Source organism: Eleginops maclovinus, chromosome 1 (assembly GCF_036324505.1).
Source record: "Eleginops maclovinus isolate JMC-PN-2008 ecotype Puerto Natales chromosome 1, JC_Emac_rtc_rv5, whole genome shotgun sequence".
In the NCBI taxonomy this organism is placed as follows: Eukaryota; Metazoa; Chordata; class Actinopteri; order Perciformes; family Eleginopidae; genus Eleginops; species Eleginops maclovinus.
In genome coordinates this window covers 22,528,965-22,550,501 of record NC_086349.1, presented here as the reverse complement: position 1 = coordinate 22,550,501, position 21,537 = coordinate 22,528,965, and the positions used below count along the sequence as shown (strand labels likewise).

At 41.3% G+C, this 21,537-nt stretch overlaps 1 protein-coding gene across 1 annotated transcript; it reads right to left on the bottom strand.

Moving 5' to 3' along the window:
- Positions 1 to 13,473: 13,473 nt before the first annotated feature.
- LOC134875700 (E3 SUMO-protein ligase ZBED1-like) lies at positions 13,474 to 15,878 on the bottom strand. The gene is made up of 3 exons (XM_063900331.1): positions 15,431 to 15,878; positions 14,396 to 15,024; positions 13,474 to 14,301 (listed from the first exon to the last, which is right to left on the bottom strand). The coding sequence occupies exons 1-3, from the start codon at positions 15,876 to 15,878 to the stop codon at positions 13,903 to 13,905; spliced, it is 1,476 nt and encodes a 491-aa protein (XP_063756401.1). The 3' UTR covers positions 13,474 to 13,902.
- Positions 15,879 to 21,537: the final 5,659 nt, after the last annotated feature.

Here is a 21,537-nt window from a genome sequence, read left to right as displayed (position 1 = left end):
TGACACTTTCACGTGATTTATAATCTCACGTGGGTCATCTCACTCATCCCCTCCTTCACTTTACCCTCATATTTCTGTCATTTCTCATGTCTCCAAATGCACCCACATACAATTTCCTGGCTGGTCTCAGCTCTGCAATCCCCCAGGTGGCTCATTTCTTCCCACAGACACTTTCCCTCATACCATTAGCTCAAGGAAAAGCCTCTCAAAGAGGATGGGAAAATCACTGTAAAAGGAACGGTAGGCCAGACAGAAGTGCAGATATCTGTGAATGGCCCGTAAAGCTTAAAATGACTTCTGTGACTTAATAACATCACGGTGTAACACTTGCGCTTCAGTTGACTAGCGCTTCAAAACATTCTACGTGATAGGTTGTGAGATATCTGTAAGCGATTGACCAATCACAATGAACCTGTAAATGAGCATAATAGGACCCCTTTACTGGTTTTGACTGTATGTATTCCAGAAACAACACCGCTAGTGCTACAAATATTCTTGACACTTCCCGTCCATGATGTGTAAAAGACCACTTCACAATTTATTATAGCACTGCCTGCACTCTGAGACATTAATGTGAAACTGGCACATAGCAGCAAGACTAGAAGGTTGGGAGGGTTAATGTCCTATTCATGACTTGAGCTACAGGCAGCGGCTCTTAAGATCCCCTTTGGGATAGCCTCAGGGAAACCTATTTTCTTTGCAAAAAAACCTGGTTTGCTGTCTTTGCATTCACTGCATGAACAGACATTGACATTGACCGACATTCGAAAGGAGTTGGAAAGACAGTGAATAAGATTAGCAAATTGTGGCACTATTACTGAATGAAAGCATTAGCGTCCAAATATTGCAGTCACATTTCAGACCTGAGTCTTTCAAAGATGTGTCTCAACTAAACTTATAAGTAAGGAATTGTGTGTTTGATAGCTTATTTCTTTATTGTAACAAAGCTTCTTGGCAAAAATGTTATACTGTTGGAAAGCTTGTTTTCTTACCTTTCAATTGGTGCCACATTTGTGAGGAACATGCATTTTTGGGAGGAGCAGCAGAGCTGAGTTGGTGGGTTGTGCCCATGAAAAATGTGACAAATCTCCTCTGCCAATGCCAAACTGCTTTTTTTTTTGCTGTTGACTCTTTTGGTGTTGTTTGATGGATTGGATGATTGAAGTCTGATGAAACAGGACATATTGGAAACAATTTACTTATTAAAAATGTATTAATTTAACAAGCCGCCTCAGTAGCATGTGGAAGAACCGCACACAGCCACAACAGCCTCTCCTCCTCATGCTGGTCACCAGCCCACACACTGCTGTGGGACGGCATCCCGTTTTTAAACTAGTATTTGTCCCAAGTCAGCCAGTGTGGTTGTGTTGGTCACTCTGGCATGGACAGCACGTCCAAGCTGATCCAACAAGTGTTCAATGGGGTTGAGATCAGGACTGCAGGCAGGCTATTCCCTCCTCTTCACTCCTACTCTGTCGGTGCAGCAATCATCAAAGCGTTCTACGTGTCTTCTCCACACTGTGACCCTAAGATTAATTGCCAAGAAGCATTGTTACAACAAAAAAACAAGCTACCAAACACACAGTTCCTTACTTTTTAAGTTTAGATAGAGAGATTCCTACCTGCCTGTAAATGACCTTAGAGCTTCTGGTACTGCAGCATGATTCGACTCAACTGCATCTTATCCAGCAATTTATTTGAGCTGATCATTTGTAGCTCCAGGTTGTGCATCAACTGTTTGAGCAAAGGCTCTGATTCATGTTTGTACCGGTACCGTGCACATTAGCTCCTGGCTATTGTAGGTGAAGGTGTTTGTAGAGCTCAAGGAAAATGACCAAGCTGTTGACATACAGGAGTCCCTTGGCAAGGAGTGTTTAAACATTGGTAGGGTGAGAGTTCTGCCCAAAGCAACCTGACTACATGTCCAGCACTTTATCAAAATGGCAGAGCAGCATGCAAGTGGCTGGACTTCACACTCACTGGAGTCACATTTGTATGACGTATCATTTCTATGGAATTTATTCTCACTTCCCTTACAAATCACTTTCTTATTCTTGATGACTCTACCTCTTCAGCCTTGGATGATACACAAATAACATGTCGGCGTTGTTGTTGATAAAAAGCGGCATGTCTATTCTTCAAACTTATTTTAAAGTATTTTTTTTTGGGATGACTAAAACTTGCAGGTCACCCACATGCTGATAGTTGCCTAACTTTACTAAGTTGTTGGTACTACAAACAACAAGTGCTTCTCTTGAATTAGGACTCTCCTCACAGGAACCTCTAACGACCATCAATTTCCTCGAAGCCTTTAATTGTGCAAACAGTTTCCCTCGGAAACGTGCGGTGCTCTGTTTTCATCCTCCCTCTCTGGTCTCCTTTTTAATGAGCCAACAGCAAATGAACGACACAGTGTTAGTCGCTACACTAATAAGTCCAGGCAACTGTCAAACCCGCAAATTACAAGGTTGTTAGAGTCAAAGGCAAGTCAGCATCTCTGTCGCTATAATTAACTCCCAGCATCACTTTCGCCAGACAATTAAAGGGCCTTTTTGTTATTTTTGTACCACCTTAAAAAAAGGATATTCACAGCATGGCATTGTTCACCCTTGTTTCTTCCATTTCCTTTCATTTCATGGTTAAACTAAACATAAAATGTGTCTGCCAAGTTCTGTTTGTGTCTTAAAGAGACAATGAAGCTTAGTTTTGCGAGTTTGAACAGCGCTCTCTGTAAGAATAATCAATATATTGTGGAGGAACATTAAAGGATATAATTCACTGTTTCCCGACGGACCAGATTTACAACTTCCGCTAGAACCGGATGCTATTGTTTTTAGCCTCATTTAGCGTGTATCTTATATTGCATGAATAGAGGGAAATGATATCTCACATGGTCTCTGAACTCCTCCACCCTGGTCAAAAAGGCGCAGCAGCGTCTCTACTTTCTTCGGGGCCTTAAGAAAGCCCACCTTGGTCCCAGGATCCTGGTGGACTTCTACCGTTGTACCATCGAGGGCATACTCGCTAACTGCATCACAGTGTGGTACGGCACCTGCTCCGCCTCAGACCGGAAATCACTCCAACGGGTAGTGAAAACAGCCCAACGGATCATCGGCACCCAGTTACCCACCATTAATAACATTTACCTCAAACGCCGTCTGGGCAAATCCAAAAATATCATCAAGGATGCCTCCCACCCCAACAACAGACTGTTCACCCTCCTCCCATCTGGCAGGCGTTACAGAAACCTCAGTTCCCGTACCTCCAGTATATATATAGCACATTTTGCACTTCTGGTTGGATACTAACTGCATTTCATTAGCTTGTACCTGTACTTTGCACAATGATAATAAAGTTGAATCTAATCTAATCAAAAATGATTGCCTGGATCTTACCCTAATAATACACATTCAATGCTCCTACTCTCATTTTACTCAATAACACTTTATTATTTTTATTATAATAATATAACTCATATAGATATATGTATATAGCATATTCACTATGGTTGGATACAAGATCTTGCCTGACCTGTACTTCAGAGTCACCAATAAATAGAAGTTGATATGTCCATCTAACACAAGGGCCATACGATACCGACCCCCGCTCCTAACCTCATGTTGACGCAGCAAAGAGCACGAGTGCTTTTTCCAACCTCTAGAACAGTTGAAACTTTACTGGTCTATGATCTGCTGGGGTACCATTTTTCCTCGACAACTTTGTCTCATCCCTAAAGATGGTTTCAATCATACCTTATTTTGGATAGATAAACATATTCTAAAATCTGAACATACCAAACTATTTGTTGATTCCTGAATGAGTTGAACAAATCAAATCACTTTAATCTAGATTTTGTTTCTCCGGTAAATAATAAATCTTTCTAATTAGCTTTTTTTCTGACAATCCCATCGTCTATTAATTTCTGAAGAATCTTTTTCCTTCCTAGTGTACAACCTCCTTGAACATTACTCCCCTACCATTACCTGCTTCTTCTTTTCTTGCGTTTCTTTTCATTCTTACCTATCAGCTGCTTTCCATCCAGCTTTGTTTGCATCATACCATTCAACCTTCTCCGATTCTCCTATTCTTGACAAGAAATAGCACAAGATTCAGATCATAGGATCCACACCATGAAACTGACTATTTCCTTTTCATTCGCCAACTTCTCATCATTTCAGGAACTACTTGCAAGCAACCCACCAAGAAGTTTTCAAACATTTCATGTTTCACACAAGAAATGCAAACTTTCACTCTGATGCTCTTTGCTCTGCCAATTAAATCAATCATGCATTCTCACACATAGCACTGTAACTTTTTACCTTGTCTATCATGTTTATTTATTCCTTGGCTCTTTATGATGTTTTTCTATTGTATTTCATCGATTTGTATAATGCACTCTTTGCGATCGTGGGTGCTTAATGTTTGTTCGGCTTGATAAATGACATGGACACAACTGATTAAGTATCATTCAAACTGCTGGGAGACGATGACTGCTAGCATATGAATTTGTATTATAAGTCCCTCTGAGGTCTTCACAGTCAAAAGGGACTTGACCAATTTTGCCGTCATTGCCATTCTAATGATTGCATTCATAGACATAGTTTGTAGATCAAAGTGCAAACTTTTGTAGGATAACACGCTAAAGTAGACCATCCTAACATTGCATCCAGCAGCGTTTTTGCTGTGGGAAATTTGGCATTTCAAGTCCTTGGTAGATAGTCAACAGCAATTTTGTGGCTCATGTTTCTACACTTTAGTCGAATGCATCCTCTGTCGCAATTTTACACAGAACGAAGTATTCATGAGGTCCTCTCCATTGGCAAGTGAAAGCAAGAGCTTTCCAAAAAAAACAGAATCAACCATGACCTCACATCAAATTAATTTAGGGACACAGTATTTCCTAGAGACCATGAAATGTCACTATTCATTCTAGAAGTGTTGATTACTTGTCGAGGATGCTAGACAAAGTGCACATGTGATTTATCACCTCTGAGGCTTCTGAAAGTTTTCCAGAGCCAGTCAAACCATTCCCCATTCCATATGCAGCCAACCATGTACTCCATGGAACATACAAGATATCCTCATGATCTGAGGTGGCACCACAGCTAGCGTATCCTTGAATCCCAACTTGCGGTTCTTAGAGTTCTGGGCAAATCATTGAAAGAAAGGACAAGACAAGATTTGACAGAAAAATGAGGAAGAATTTGGTGCTCTACAGTTCATGGTGGAGTCTCGTCAGTCTGTTCACCCAGCTAAAGGTAAAGACTTTTAAACAGTATTATCCAAAAACATCTCTGATCGCAGCTTGTTTGTCTCTTTCACGTCGACCAGCTCTGGTGTCGTGGTTGTCAAAGCGGATCACATGAGATATCATGTGGAATGTCTCCAGAGACATTGTTGCACGAAAGATTGGCCTTCCATTCTCTTCATTCCATAGACTTGCAGTTGCTTCTCCCTTTGACCTGTACACTCCAGCTAATAACAGAACTCCAATGTAAGCATGCAAGTCAGTCTGATCCAGTGGCTTCCATTTCTCTTGAAACACACGTCTCCCCTCCAAGTTGGTCATTTCCAGTATAATCCTCTCTATTGGTGAGGATATGAAGAGCTGAAATGCTGATTGAATCTCATCAACTCGTGTGACAGCAAATCTTGTAGGACCGGGAGTCATTTTGATCACATTGGAAGATGACAGTCTGCCTCGGCTTGGGTGTGGTGATGTTGACCATTTTATATTACCGTCCTTAGATGCCCATGTCCCCTCTGTGGATGATGATTGCTGCATTCCTTGGTTTTCATCTGTTGGAGGAACAACGGCAGACTCGTCCTCTGAATCCTCCTCATCGTAGGAAAATTGACAATCTGGATCAGCAATAACATTGTCCTCTGTCTCTGAAAGATCCTCTGGTTCTGAAATATCTTCCTCTACATCACTATCCCAGTTCAAAATCTGTGATAAAGCCTCCTCAGCTGCCGTCCTTCTGGAGCTCATTTTTGGTGAGTTTGTCAAAAAGATGACATGAGAACAGTGACAAGGACAAGTGTGAGAAAGTTCCCTCTCTTCACACACCTGGCTCTGGGTCTCAGAGGCAATCAAAATACAAACAATTGTACATCAAAGTAAAAAGTACATCAAAGAGACATGTTTATTTTGGATCTGAACAGCTATTTACCCACATTAAAGGGTCTGGGTCAAAATGACCCGCAACATCATCTTTGTATACAAACTCTGCACAGACATTCCACTACACATCAGAGTGTCCAGATTTTACACACCAGTTCATGACCCTAGATGATGAAAAGTCACCAAATTTCATCAAGAAAAAGAAAGGATAACCAGTACTTTGGTCAACACAAAAACTGAAATGGGTCAAATTGACCCTTAACATAATACAAGGGTTAATAACAAATAAACCTCCGAAGAATTGTATAGTAGAATATCCATAGGTGGACAGAACGTGCCATGGACCCGCCTCCGACGACGTCAGCCAATAGAAGAGACGGGGATATGTCCATGTGACGACAAGGGGCCAACGGGATCCGACCCCCGCTGCCAACCAATGAGAGCGGACGAGACCGGAAAGAGCCGCGAGTAGAAATGCGTGATGTAAACAGCAGCTCGAGGTCTTTTCTCCACGCTGCTGAGAGACCGTTACCTGCTTCAACGTGGTCTTTGGATCTGTGGCGTGGGGGAGTACCACAGCTGTGTTTCCGGTTCGGACGAACTCTTGGTCCTCAATCCCTAAAGTATGGTTGGTCATATCTTCCCTTTGTCATAGAAAAACTATTCTAAATCTGAAACACCAGAACTGTTTGCTGATGTCTGAATGAGTTGAACAAATCAAATCAAGCTTTAATTTAGATTTGTTTGTAGTGGACAAATAAATAAAATCCTTTTTAATTAGCTTTTTTTCTGACAATCCCAGTCGGTATTAATTATCTAGAAAAGGAAATAATTTATCCTTCGACATAGTAGGAGAAAAACCCTTTGAACATGTGACCCGACACAACATTAACCTGGCTTCTCTTTTTTTGCGAGTTTCTTTTCAAGTTCTGAGAAATACTGAGATCAGAAAGGCAGATTCCAAAATGGGGTCACAGCGGCTTTGTTGTGGAAACAGTCAATACAAACAATTTCTCAAGATTCTCTATTCTTACAAGAAAGTTAGGACCCCACAAGATTCAGATCATAGAAGGAAGCACACACCAGAAAGCTGACTAATTTCCTTTCAGTCTCGGCAGAGCTCCCGTCAGTCAGTCTGTTGTCAGTGAACTGATAATGAGAAGCAGAACCCACCCAGAGAAAAGTTTCAGAAACAGTCATGATTTCAGTCAACCAGAGAAAATGCAAACTTTCACTTCTAAAAGATGCTCTTTTTTGCCTCTGCCTATTATTAAATCAAACAATGATTTCTTCACACATAGCACTGTAACTTTTCCTTTTGTCTTTTATCCATGTTTTATTTTATTCTCTTGGCTCTTTGATGGATGTTTTTTATCTATTGTATTTCAATCTGATTGTATAATGCACTTCTTTGCAGAATCTTGGTGCTGTTAATGTTTTGTATCGTGCTTAGAATAAATGAACAGGGACACAAACTGAAATTAAGTATTTTTCAAATAACCTGTAATGAGATGACTGCTAGCATATGAATATGTATTATTATGTCCTTCCTCGTGGTGCATTCACATGCTCAAGTGGACTTCAGAACCCAGAGTTTTGCCATTCAGTTACCATATAATAATTCATTCATAGACTATGATGTTTTGAGACTCAAAGTGGAAGACTTCTTGATACGGATAGCAACTGCTTAGGAGTTAGAACCCATTCTAAACAATGCAATCCACAGCAGCGTTTTTGCTGGAAGGAATTGGGCTTTCTGAAAGTCCTGTTAGAAGAGTCAGACAGCAATTTAGTGGATGAACTACCATGATTTCAGGGTACACAGTTTAGTCGTGCATTCCTCCTGGTCGCAAAGTTTTAGGCAGGAACGTAATGTTATTCATGGAGGAGAGTCCCTCCAATTGGCAATGCTTGAAGGCAGGGAGCTTTCCCAAAAAAACAGATCAACACAGAGCCTCACAAAATGAATTTAGGACACAATATATGCCATAGAAGACAATGAAAGTCACTGAGTTATTCATGAGGATGTGTTGATTAGACTTTTCAAGACAAGGACAAATACTCTGTTTCGTCACTCATAGGTTTTCTGAAGAGCCGTTCTAAACTCAATGTCCAACCATTGCCATACTGGTAGGGCCAACACTGTCTAACTCCCTGGAACACAAAAGAGAATGAGCCTCAGTGGATCTGAGGGGGGCCCAGCTGCTAGCGTATCCTTGAATTCCCAGATGTGATTTCTTGAGAGTTCTGGGACAAATCATTTGAGTAAAAAGGACAAAGACATAAAGATTTGACAGAAAAATGGAATGGATGATATTGGTGCTCTGTGTCTGCTGGATGTGCTTCGTCGCTGTTACATCCGTACTGATGCTATATTAGGTTTTTAGGACTTTTATAAAGTAGTATTCCATTATAGAGACTGACTTTGTTTTACCCCCAATATGACAGACTTCCAGTGTCCCTGTTGTTGGATGAAATTCAGAAGCTCAGAACTGAATTAACTGAACCAAGTTAACAAAATCTTTTCTATCTATAGCGATTTTGCCCCAATTGAACTGTTCTCGTTCTCTTGGACTGAAATTAATTCAACTCGACCGTGTACTTTTTTAAAATATTGAATGCACTTGCAAGGAGATTCCACACCTTTACCTTTAACAAGCTTCGTCCCTCCTGTTGATTTGTAGACATCGATTGTTCTGGCAGCTGTGGATCCTGAACTGCAACTGCAGAGACGCTGACATGTCATATTCAATGTCTGTCAAATGAGGAGGTGGGTCGACAGACAGAAACATAATCACGCTGCACGAGTGTCATCATAGGGAATATAATTGTTGTCATGCAGATGATTTGTTTTGTTGAGGTAATTGCAGGAAGGTGATGGATTGTAACCCAATGATTGGTTAAAATATTAATTGCTGATTAGTTTTGACCAGCCTATGGCCTGAGGTACTTATCTACCCCTCTCTAAACCCAATAATGGGCACCCAGGCATGGTAGTTAGATGAATCTAATAAAATAATTATTGCTGTAACGATTTTTTGCCCAGGCGTAGGTGGATGATGGGAAGGGTGGGACTAGTGTTGGTTTGTGTCGCCTCTCATCTCTACCTCTGCTGTGCATAAATACAGTGTGTATCCCTCAGACAGCAGCTGTGTTAAAGACCAAAGAGGATGAACACAAGAGTAATTATAACGGCAGAGATATCGCTAATCACATTTTTCACTTTATAAGTCTGTTTCCTGGCGTCTCAATCTGCTTCTCTAATGGAGCTGCCTGTTGTGCGTCTAAATCCTCAATGCCAGCCTTTCAGAAATCAAGAATGAATGTCTGGCTTTCTGAACAACACCAAGCTCTGAATCGCACCATGTGATGACAAGGTACCGGTTGGCTTTCGCCAGTTAATAACCACATAATGAGGCAATGTGATGTGATTGCATCTACTGCCCGGAGATGATCTGTGCCTTGAATACATCAGTAGCCATTTCCACATAATGCTGCCTATTGGAGATTCATAAAACTATAACTGTGAGGAGATAGCATAGTATGATTAATAGCTTTCATCCCTGAACTAAATTCACAACAAAGATAAACAGTAAACAGTTGCACCAATGAGTCCGCAGCCACTCTCAAACATTGTTTAAGAACTGGAATAATTGCCACTGAGTACAACTAGCGACGGAAATGAGAAACTCGCATCATTAAGACGTTGTTTTACAGAACAAAATGAGGAACACCAACTAAAAAGGAGCTTTACGTTGGTAAACTATGGCTTTTCACTGCAATTAGTGATGATGAACCAATGTGGAGTGGTGAATGTGAGGTATTTGAGTCGTATCCTAATTAGGTTTCATACAGACTAAAAGATATTTATGTATATAGTATATAGTAATTTTCAGTAGTGCAGCAGAGGTTAACTAACATATCCATCATGCTCTTTGATAACTTTGGTCTACAGTGTATTTGTGGGAATCTTTTCATTTTTATTATGACCTGACACCTACAAGTCTCTCCATGGCCTCACTCCAACGTACCCATCAGACCTCCTCCATCCCTACACCCTTTCACGGAGCCTACGGTCCTCGGACACGGGCCTTCTCTGTATTCCCCGCACTCGCCTCCGCACCGTTGGTGACAGGGCGTTCAGTGTTGCGGCCCCCACCCTCTGGAACGCTCTTCCTGCAGAGATCCGCAATGCTGCCTCCCTGGACATCTGTAAATCCTCATTAAAAACTCACCTCTTCACCAGAGCCTCTGACCACTAACTCATCTCAGTCCCCCGTTCTTCGACCACAGCTGCCATTTCTGTTTCTACTTTATTTACTTTATTTTTTCTATTCTTTTATTTGCCCTACTTTTTTGTTTGTTTTCTGTCTGTCCTCACAAAATGGGAAGCGGACTTGGGTACCTAAAAAGGTGCTATATAAATGATTATTATTATTATTAAGGAGATACTGTTTTTAGTTTTGAACAAACAAAACATGAACTTATGAAATTGTTATCTTGTTTTGAATGCAGCAGTGAAAGTTCCAATGTTTTCACCTTGTGTGGTTATGTTACAAAAGGCTAATCAGCCAATCAATGTGTCATTTCAAAAAGCAGTGTGGCCTTTGCAGAGGTACAGACACTGAGTGATTTCTTTTGTGCATTTATTCGCCTGGTCAGGTTTTTCTCTATAAAAGGAATGTTCATTTCACGGTGTCTGCTGTTTATTTGGCCTTGGAACTCCTTGCCCAATATCTGTGTGTAATTGCATTACGTCTTATTGGCTGTGCTCTGTTCTCCTCCACACTTTTTTTTTTTTTGTCACCAACTGAAGCGTTTATTTGAAGCTATACTATCATTTGTATTGTTCTGTAGAAAAGTTTAACAAGTCCTTGTAGAAAACATTGCGCTTAGGTTATTGCGTTGTTTTTTAAGGAGTTCTTGGCCATTCGTGATCACTCATTTCAAATATTTTTCCAGGTGCATTCATTGCAAACAGGAGCTGTTGAGACTGTAAGAGTAGTCCTCACAATCAACACATGTGGATCTAAAGCTTCATGTGGTAAACTCACCTTGTAAACATAAAATAGTACAGCATCAACAAACCTAACCCTGTGTGATTACTAATGTGTGTATTTTATATTTTATACTTTTATATTTTCACATATATATATTTCTTATGTTTTATATTTTGTTATCTTTTTATCATTTGGGTGAATTTAACAGCACTTATTTTACAAAGCACTTTTGTGTATTTATGATTTTAATAATTACTAATCTTACCTGCATGCTTATTTTAAACAAAGTCAACCTTGAGTCCTTTTAGCCAGATGTTTTTATCCTACTTGCCAGGTCTTTTACCAGACGTTGTGGGACACACCACCAGGGGAGTCTCCCTCGGGGTTCAGGACAACAAGTTTCAACACCGCCGTACACGCTCTGTGCTCCAGCTGCTGCTCTTTGATACACAGAGCAAACAGGGCTTTCATAAACTATTATTGGTTTTATTACAGGAGTTTTTAAACCGTTTTCTTAACAAAAATACTTACCCGAGATCCCGTGCACCACGCTGCGCTCCTCCGGATTATTTTTGTTTGGAGGGGGAGCTAGGAAGCTGTATGCAGTTCAGTTTACGAAGTGTTTATTTAAGAAGACATCGAAAAACAGATGTTGTTTCCCAAGCTTATGCACAATCCTACGACGGAGTATTAGGGCCACATATGAAGAAAAAAAATATTTTTGCCGTGACGAGATTAAAGTCGACACGGCGACTTTAAAGTCGACATGTTGACTTTAAAGTCGACACGGCGACTTTAAAGTCAACATGTCGACATTAAACTCGAAATATCGAGAATAAAGTTGAAATTAGTTGGGAGACATAGCAACCGCTCCCACAGGTCCTGCACTGAATCCGAAATGGCTTGTGTAGATCATTTGGTCAAATTATACTTCCGAATTGGATTTAACAATAAAGAGATCCTCGCTGTTTTAGCGCAGAACCACAGTGTGGTGATTAGTGTAAGAACCATGCGTGACTCAAACTGCACCTGTGGAGCGGTTGCTTTCTCTCTGAATAGTTTTCAGTGTCAATTGACATAAAGTCGAGATTATTCTCGACATGTCGAGATTAACCTCGACATAATATTTCAACTTTATTCTCGACATTTCGAGTTTAATGTCGACATGTTGACTTTAAAGTCGCCGTGTCGACTTTAATCTCGTCACGGCAAAAATATTTTTTTTCTTCATATGTGGCCCTAATACTCCGTCGTACAATCCTACTAAAGGGTGCATCAGTGCGAGTGGACAAATCTTCAGTGTGGAATCGCCTTTGTGCTTTTAAACTGTGCACCTTAAAATGTAATGAAGGTTGAGGGGGAAGGTTATAACAACTCAATTATCTATTGCATTATGAGGACTTCATAATCACTTCACACTCAGCCAGGGGCGTAGCCAGGACATTATTTCTGGGGGGGCCAGCTCTGGCCAGTCTTTTATTTGGGGTGGCACTTGATTGTCAAAAACTACTATTTTAAAACTCACGCACTGCATCACTCAGAGCAGCAGTTTTTCTAACAGCTCATCTAGCCATAAACAATGGATTGAACCTTCTTATGGACACTAATGATGTCTTACTGTTACTGATAATCCCATGTTATTGGAATGGGTGCTTAGATAATGTGCGAGTGCGATGTGTCATGATTATGTGAGGGGGTTCAGGACTTTAACATGAGAAGGGGAAGCTTTTAGTGCAAATGACAGAAAGACACGATATGAATTGTCATTTTAGGCGATCATTTATTAAAGTAAACTGTAGCCTTTTAAGTGCAATATTCATTTTATTTGCGATAATAAACATATGTATATATAAAGAGTAAAAAATAAACGTCACACACACACATGTCCCATAAAACATAAAGAAAAACAAATACCAACAATGTGTAAAATGTACATTGAATTGTGTGTGTGTGTGTGTGTGTGTGTGTGTGTGTGTGTGTGTGTGTGTGTGTGTGTGTGTGTGTGTGTGTGTGTGTGTGAGAACATGTACATTGAACTGTTTCACTACAAACAGTGTGTGTGTGTGTGTGTGTGTGTGTGTGTGTGTGTGTGTGTGTGTGTGTGTGTGTGTGTGTGTTAGGGCTGAACGATTATGGAAAATAATCTAATTGCGATTTTTCGCGCCAATATTGCGATTGCGATGCGATATGCGATTATTTTTTAAGGACTTTGTCTTCTGTATTATTGACAAGCAAAACATCATATAGTATGGCCAATACTATATTACATTAATTTTAAACTGTTCTTTCCTGGAAGACATACCTCTGTTATGATGACATGAGTTTGCATGAATGATGACTAACAACTAATTCAATCAAAACAGTATATTTGAACATACACAATAGTATATTTTGAGTAGTAACATCTCTGAGCATAGTATAGTAACATCTGAGCATAAAGTGCTGACAAGGAACCCTGGTGTAAACATTAAAATGAAAGTCAGTACAATGTGCAGAAATATATATATATATATATATATAAAAACAATCTGTGGCTTTACCACACTCGACTTTCGACATCTGTGAACTGCTAGAAAGTCATTAAATTAAAAAATAATATTAAATAAATAAAACTAGTCAGTAACATTACACATAAAGTGCAAACATAATATAGCAATTGTATACACACACAAACACACCTTTAAATTAAAACTGGCTGAACATCTTGATTATCTGCAGTAACAGTAACACAGCACAAACTAAAGTGCACAATGAGTATGGCTCTGCCAGCCATAATCATCATAGCTCAAGGTTTTTTGCTAGGAAGACCAGCATATCAACTTTTGCTGGCTTTAAGGATGAGCGAGTGCAAGTCACTATATTCCCTCCAGTGCTGAACAAACGCTCTGAGGGGGCACTTGTGGCTGGCACACATAGATATTTGCGGGCCATCTTGCACAGTCGTGGAAAGTGAATGTTGTGCACCTTCCACCAGGCTAAGGGATCATCCTCTCCGTCAATGACAGGGCTCAACAGGTAACTATTCAACTCTGCCTCCACGACATCTTCAAGTGGCAGAGGCAAAGCTGAAGAGGCCACACTGGTTTTAAAAAGACTACCAAGAGACTTCTTTGCCTTTCCCCCAGAGGCCTGTGCACTTGGAGAATTTTGAGCAGTTTCAGTGCGAGACCTCTTCTCCTGCCAGATGGGAAAAGAGACATTAGTTTTGCAGTTAGCTTATATATACCTATTATAGTATGTGTTTGTGGAAAAATTATTTTCAAGGATTAACCTGATTATGTGTACGTCTTGCTGATTCCACCATTTCTGTCTTCAGTCGGGCCTTAATGGCAGGAAGGTTGTCTGCGCTGATGTATTGCGTTTTGAACCTAGGGTCCATGAAAGACGCAACATCCAAAAGCTCCTGGGTGATGAGGTCACTATACTTGTCGTTGAGGTAAGCCAGGACCTTGGTTTTAATTGATCTAGTCAGATCAGTGTCCTCAGCATCTTCAGCCAAGACTGATGTTGCCAGAAGATGGAGAACTGGCTTGAGGTAGGAGATGCTCACATACTCCTCTCCAGAAAGAGCATCAGTAAATTTGGAGAGAGGATGCAGTGCCTTATGAATGGACTTCAACACGGCAGCATCCTGCCAGGTTGGGATGAGGGGGCGTGCATGTCGGTCACCTGACAATACCTTTGATATGGCTGTCATCTGTTCCAGCACTCTGGCAATCATTTTCTCTTTGGACCCCCATCTTGTAGGGCACTCAGTAATGAGAGAGTGCTCAGGAAGCTTAAGCTCCTTCTGTGCCTCAGTGAGCGCTGCCTTTTTCTTCCAACTGTGGGAGAAGTGCCCCACCAACTTCCTGCACTGCCCTATTGCTCTGGATACTCTATCATCTTTGATTGCATTTTCTGGAGGAAAAAAAAATTAAGTAAAAAAGTAAAATTAGTGTAACTCAAACAATTGCAGTTGTGTGATACAAGGTTTCACCATTTCTCTCTCTCTCTCAAATTTGCTTTATTAGCATGACTATGGGAACAGTGTTGCCAAAGCTATTGTTACATACATCATGACATACAAGAACATCAGACCATAAGACAAAAACAAAAAAGAAAATACATAAGGAGAGGTGGGTACATCAGCGTTGGGTTGACATAACATAACTAGAATTAACAGCATTAAAGAACAAGGGAAATAATAGTGTGGTGTGTGTTTGTGGGAGAGAGTGATACACAGGCGCGTGCATGCACACACACGCACACACACACACACACACACACTCTCTCTCTCTCTCTCTCTCTCTCAGCAGAAACTTACCAATAGCAAGATGTAATCTGTGTCCGAAACACTGGAGTCTGGTCCATTCGTTCAGCTGTGCTGCTTTCACCATATTTGACGCGTTGTCCGTCGTTATGCAGACAAGGTTGTCTTCAGTGAGATCCCAGCATGCAAGCCCCTCTCTCAGGCCAGCAGCAATGTTTTCGCCTGTGTGGTCTTCGGGGAAGTAGGCCGTTTGAAGGCTGCGAGCTTCGAGGTGGAGGTCTTCAGAGATATAATGGACCGTAAGGCTTGACCACATGTCTGTTGTAGCCGCAAAAAACTCCACAGCCTTCAAGTCCGCTGCTACTTTCTGCCTACACTGCATATGTAGCTCCGGAAGGGCAGTCTGACTAAAATACGTGCGGGAGGGCATTTTGTACCTCTTATCCAGCGTAGTTACCAAATTATTGAACCCAAGCTTGGTCACCGTATTGACGGCCATCATGTCTTTCGCGATGCATTGGGTTACTGCTTTGGTAATTTCCGTGTGCCGCTTTGAACTGCGTTCATATGGCGTAACACCTTCAAACAGTTCGGTCAGTGATCCTTGCCGATTAACTTTACTAGGATTATTCTGCACACTGCTTGATTTTGTAGCCATACATCTATCATACACTGTTTTGTGCTGCGTTTTTAGGTGCTGGTACAAATTGGTAGTGTTGCCCCGTGATGTACCAACTCTGACCAGGCAGGTTTTACACAGTGGCGGCTCCTGACAAATTTCTCAGGGGGGGCGCCGAATCATCCGCCGATCGACCGCCGATCGACCGCTGTACGTCCGAGCACGCATCAGTGCGTAACTGCGTATGACGAAATCACGTTAGGGCAAGCCCCACCGGAGCCCATAGAAATGCATTGTATCGTTCGATTTTTGAAAAAACGAGTCTCAACATGTAAGTCTATGAGAGCGCCTGGGGCGATTTTCAATCTGACTGATATCGCCCCAAGGGGGCGGGGCTACTGGTTGGACAGTGACATCCAGGCTGCTGATTGTCGCAGCGATATTCAGGCTGCTGTTTGGACTATACTATTAAGACTTAGACCAGCAAAATAAACTCTTTTCTCTCTTTTTTTTTTTCGTTTGGCTTAAGGAGGGCGGTGCACTATCGCCCCCTATGGGCCAGCCGCCCCTGGTTTTACACAGTACCTGACTCTGTGCAACATCTTCTTTCTTAAAACCGAAATAGTCCCACACGACTGATGTGTATTTCCTCTTTGAAACTAGCCCCGCAGGGTCTGGTTCTGTTGAGCCTGAGGCCATTGCGTAGGTTACAGCTAGCTTTGCTTGCGAGTTCTCTCCGGTAGACTGTTTCAAAACTTTGCTCCCTGTGTCACGTGACCAGAGTGCAGCCTCTGTGGTTAGACAATCTCGTTTTACTCCCGCATATCACGTGAACAGAGTATAATCGCAGCCTTTCTTTATAATGTTGATGTATTTTTATACGTGTGTACCCCTTGTACGTTTGTATGTTGATATGTACTGTATGATTTTTTAAATGATATAAAAAAAAAAAAAAAAAAAATTTTTTTTTAAATTTTTTTTTTAAATCGCAGACTTTCGCGATTAGAACATCGCACTTGGTCATATCGCGATATTATCGCAAATGCGATATATCGTTCAGCCCTAGTGTGTGTGTGTGTGTGTGTGTGTGAGTGAGAGTGAGAGTGAGAGTGAGAGTGAGAGTGAGAGTGAGAGTGAGAGTGAGAGTGAGTGAGTGAGTGAGTGAGTGAGTGAGTGAGTGAGTGAGTGAGTGAGTGAGTGTAGGTAGATCCATGTAAATAATTTGACAATTGTCTTTTTTGTTATTCTTGAGAACATATCTGAGAGTGTCTGTCTGGGAAGCTGACCAGATAAGTCTAAATAGAACAGACATGTACTAACATTGCAATACCCATGTCACATAATACACTTTAGGAAAAACAAAAGAATGTTGGGGCTGTTAATGATGCAGAATTGGCAGGTATAACAGACAGATGCTGGTTACTTAGCTGTTAGTTTACAGCAGCTGTATTCTTCGGTTGTGATGATTTCTAGCAAATCGATCAACAAACTCATCTAAATTTAAAGACGCTGCCCTCCTGTGTTCTATGCTCAACACCCCTAGATCACTCAGCCTATCCTCTCCCATTGTAGTTCTCAGGTGTGTTTTGACAAGCTTCAAGCAGGAAAAACTGCGTTCACAAGCAGCTGTGCTGACAGGTATTGCCAATGCAATTTTACAAAGCCTGGAGAAAACATCAAAGACATCCTGGTATGGTTCAATAAAAGCTGCCAGCTCTACAATTGTAGGTGGTCTCTGCATCCCTTGCTTTATCTTACGATCTAAAACTCTTTTAATTTGGTAGAGCTCATGTTCAAGGTCCACAAGGTCACACCCATACAATTTGGCAAATGCAAAAAGGCTATCTTTGTCACAGAAGCTTCTGCTACTTGGATTTAAAGCTTGTATTCCACGCATTATGTCACAATTCTGATTGGAGAATCTGTTCCTGAGCTCAATGAGCATCCGGTCCAATACCAGATTAAAGATTCCTGTCCTGTAATAATCTTTGCCATCGCCTGTTTCTTGTCTGCCCACAGTAGACAGAACATGGTATCCTTGTAGCTTTGAACTTAGTGTTCTCTTACGTTTTGGAGCAGTGTCTACAGAGACATCACATTGCTTTGCAAGCTCCAAAACAGTGTCCCACAAATCACCAAACACCTGCTGCTCACTCCTGTAAGATTCAAAAGTACTAATAAGTGCCTCCACAAGATCCACTGCTTTGGCCAAATCAAGAGAGGAAGACTGGAGCATGTCTGACAGTAATTTTGCATCTCCCAGAAGTTTCTTAAATATGGCAAGAAACACAATGAACTGGAAATCAATCTGAGGCAAAAGGCCTCTGGCACCTACTGACCTCTCGCCACTGTTCTCATCACCCAGTTCCTCAAGAACTTTCACAACTGCTGGCAACCTATCCCACAAATTACGGCAAGCATAATATCTGGAGGCCCACCGTGTGTCACTCAACATTTGCAACTCTCTGGGTGCACCTGCATACATCTCCTGTTGCACCTGTAACCATTTGGGATGCACTGCCGATCCAGACATGTAGACGTACAGCTGTTTTAATAAGGAAAAGAAGCAATCAGCCTCTGGGATCCCTCTCACAGTGTCCACCAGCACCAGATTAAGGCAATGCGCATTACAGTGAACGTAGAAAGCCAGCTTCGCTACTTCCTTAATTCGGGCCTGCACACCACTGTGCTTGCCACTCATGACTGCAGCCCCGTCATAAGACTGCCCAACAAGGTTAGTCTTATATTCTAGACCATATTTGGACAAGAGGTGAATTATTTTTATTGTCAAGCTCTCCGCATCTAGCTTCTCTGCTACCTCGAATTCCAGAAAACTTTCAAGGATTTCACCATTGTAATAGTATCTCAAAACAAAAGACATTTGTTCCATTTTTTTTTTTGTCTTTAGTCTCATCCACAAGTATGCTAAAAGCACCACTTTCCTTGACTTCTTTGATTATTGATGTGCGCACCATCTCTGCTAAGCATGACAAAATCTCATTTTGTATGTCAGGACTTGTATATTTAGCATTCCTGGGACCATCCATCTTTTTCAAAATCTTGTCGTCATGGTTTGCTATGATATTCAACATACCCAAAAAGTTCCCTTTCCTGCTTGAGGCCTCAGATTCACGATGCCCTCGCAGAGCAATGTTCTCGGTTGCACAATGAAGAACCACTTCAGCAAGAGTTTTGATGTACCCCCTGTTCTCTTCAACAGTTTTGTTGTACTCTTTATTTAATTGCCCCATTAGAGATCCCTGATTTTTTTCTGCAATTTGGTATTCTTTCCATGCTAGCATGGCATTCTTGTGATGCTCAGATCTACTATGTGCAGCATACCCTCCGTCTGTATAGGTAGCTTTCTTCCAGTTTTTGAAACCGGAACCTGAATTAAACGTAGACTCATGGCCAGGTAAGCTGAAATGCCTGCAGGCAAAGCAAAAGGTGGAGTCTTCACATATTGAGTACTCCAACCAGGGGTGAACTTCATACCACTCACCCTTGAAGCTCCTGCTTCTGTCTCCCTGGAGTGTCTTGGGGAAATTAACTTTAGGTTGAGCTGGAGCTTCACCCCTGGACTTGGAAATGTCTGTAAAACACCAAAGAATCCCATTAATATCAGCTTTTAACATAAATGCTATCCACTTCCAATTACATGTTGTTCTTTAGTTGTTTTTTAAGACTAAACATGCAATCATTAACATTTTACAGATTTAATAAATACATGTTTATTATATGGCCAGCCTTTAAATTATTGTTGTTTGCCATAACCCGACCGAACATGTCCCATTATTCAGCTACTGATAACCACTCACCTGGAGGGCAGACTTTGTAATTAAATTCTCTTCTCCTAGTATCAGTCTCCTCCTCCTGCTCTGTCTCTGTCAACTTGTCTGCTGAATATTCACTGCCACTTGCTTCCCTTTCTGTACTTGTCATGCTTTCGCAACTAGCTCCTTCTGTTTCCCTTTCTCTGTCTGCAACATTCTCTGTCGTGCTAGCTTGCTGGTCTCTGGTGCTGGCAAAAAAAGCGCTGATTTTTCTGTCTCCCCCTGAGGCACTTATCCTTTTCATTGTGTCCTTTTTAAAGAAAAGTTTTACACAACATTAACTTTAGATTGCTTTTATTCCATTTCAAGTGTAAACTAGCGACAGTGCGTTATCTATGACTTAGTGACACCTGGGAATGGACTAAAGCTAACTAGCTAGCGATAGCTCGCTAGCCATAGATCATTTTACAAGTTTGCAAAAATAACAACAGCAGCCTTACTCAACTCACTCTGCCACAAATCCTTAATGTCGAGACATCATTACACATTTAATTGAGTGTGAAGATAACTAAATGATCTTATCATTTCAATGATCCTTTCAAGTATCACCAACTTACTCACCTGTTAGTTACAGTGGTATATCCAGCGCGTTCGTCTCCAGTGCTAGTCTCTCCACTGAAGCGCTGTCAGAATGCAGGCACGTTGGAGGGGGCGTGGCCCAACATGTTGCGAATATGGGGCTTGTAGCAGAAGTGACGAATGACAATATAAAACGACTTGATAAAAAAAAAATACTAATGCATTTATTTCAGCTTTATACCATTTCTGTTCATGAGGGTTTGTTGTATTTTTTTTTTTTTTTTTCCGTGCCGTGAGGTTGGGGGGGCCGGCAGGGTGGCCATACTCTGACCAATGGTGGCCGTGGCCCCCCCTGGCCACCACGTGGCCACGCCCCTGCACTCAGCCACTGTGATGACTCAGCCTCAATCATTGGGGAAAACAGAAAGGCTTGCACGAGGAATAATTTATTTTAGGAGCCAAAAGATGATGACTCTTTAAACAGAAATGTAATTCTCCTCAGGTGTAATGCAGTAGGCTTTGGCTTTGACCTTTTCTTTTAAAGATGCTTGATATATAACTTGAAAAATACTGCAATTCACACTTCCGGTGTCAAAGCAATCGGCCTGCACCGGTATGCCACGCCCTTCGTCATTCCCCAAAAGGGAACTGAACAAGAGAACGTTTGAAGTTCAAGTTTTGAAAAGAGTTTTCCTTTTGGTTTTTGATGCCGACAGTGTTCCGCATATAGATTGGCTGCTTTAGCGCTTCGAATGATCTCCCTTGACACATACCATCTTGCAGAAAGGTTCAAGTTTAGGAATTTGTTCAGTTTTTCTGCAGGCCGTTTCATTTCTATTTCCCACATTTTCCAGAAATAGTTTGGGAAAATAACATTTGTGTGCCATTGTGCACCCCCTACCTTTTATTAAGTTCAAATCTTTTCAGGAAGGAAGTTTATCCTGTATTGAAATCTTTTTCTCAAATCCAATTGAACATTTCACACTGTTACATTGTAACTCCATCATATGGTGTATTTCCTTTATTTATTCAGTAAAGTATGAGCTTGCAAATCTTGTTTGTTCTCCCTGCCTTTCACACTGCGCTCTCCTGCCAGCATATCTCCTCTTTTGCAGAGCCAAAACCCTGCCATCTTAACCACATGCTCCCCCTCTTATCTCAAGTTGCCAGTGGGTGTTGGAATCGGCTGC

Excerpts from the sequence above, each read along its gene's own strand:
- LOC134875700 (XM_063900331.1), bottom strand. The coding sequence starts at position 15,878 with ATGATGGCCGTCAATACGGTGACCAAGCTTGGGTTCAATAATTTGGTA. Across the intron at positions 15,025-15,430 it reads CAGATTACATCTTGCTATTG|AAAATGCAATCAAAGATGAT; the intron begins GTAAGTTTCTGC and ends TTTTTCCTCCAG. Across the intron at positions 14,302-14,395 it reads CAAGACGTACACATAATCAG|GAGAAGAGGTCTCGCACTGA; the intron begins GTTAATCCTTGA and ends CCCATCTGGCAG.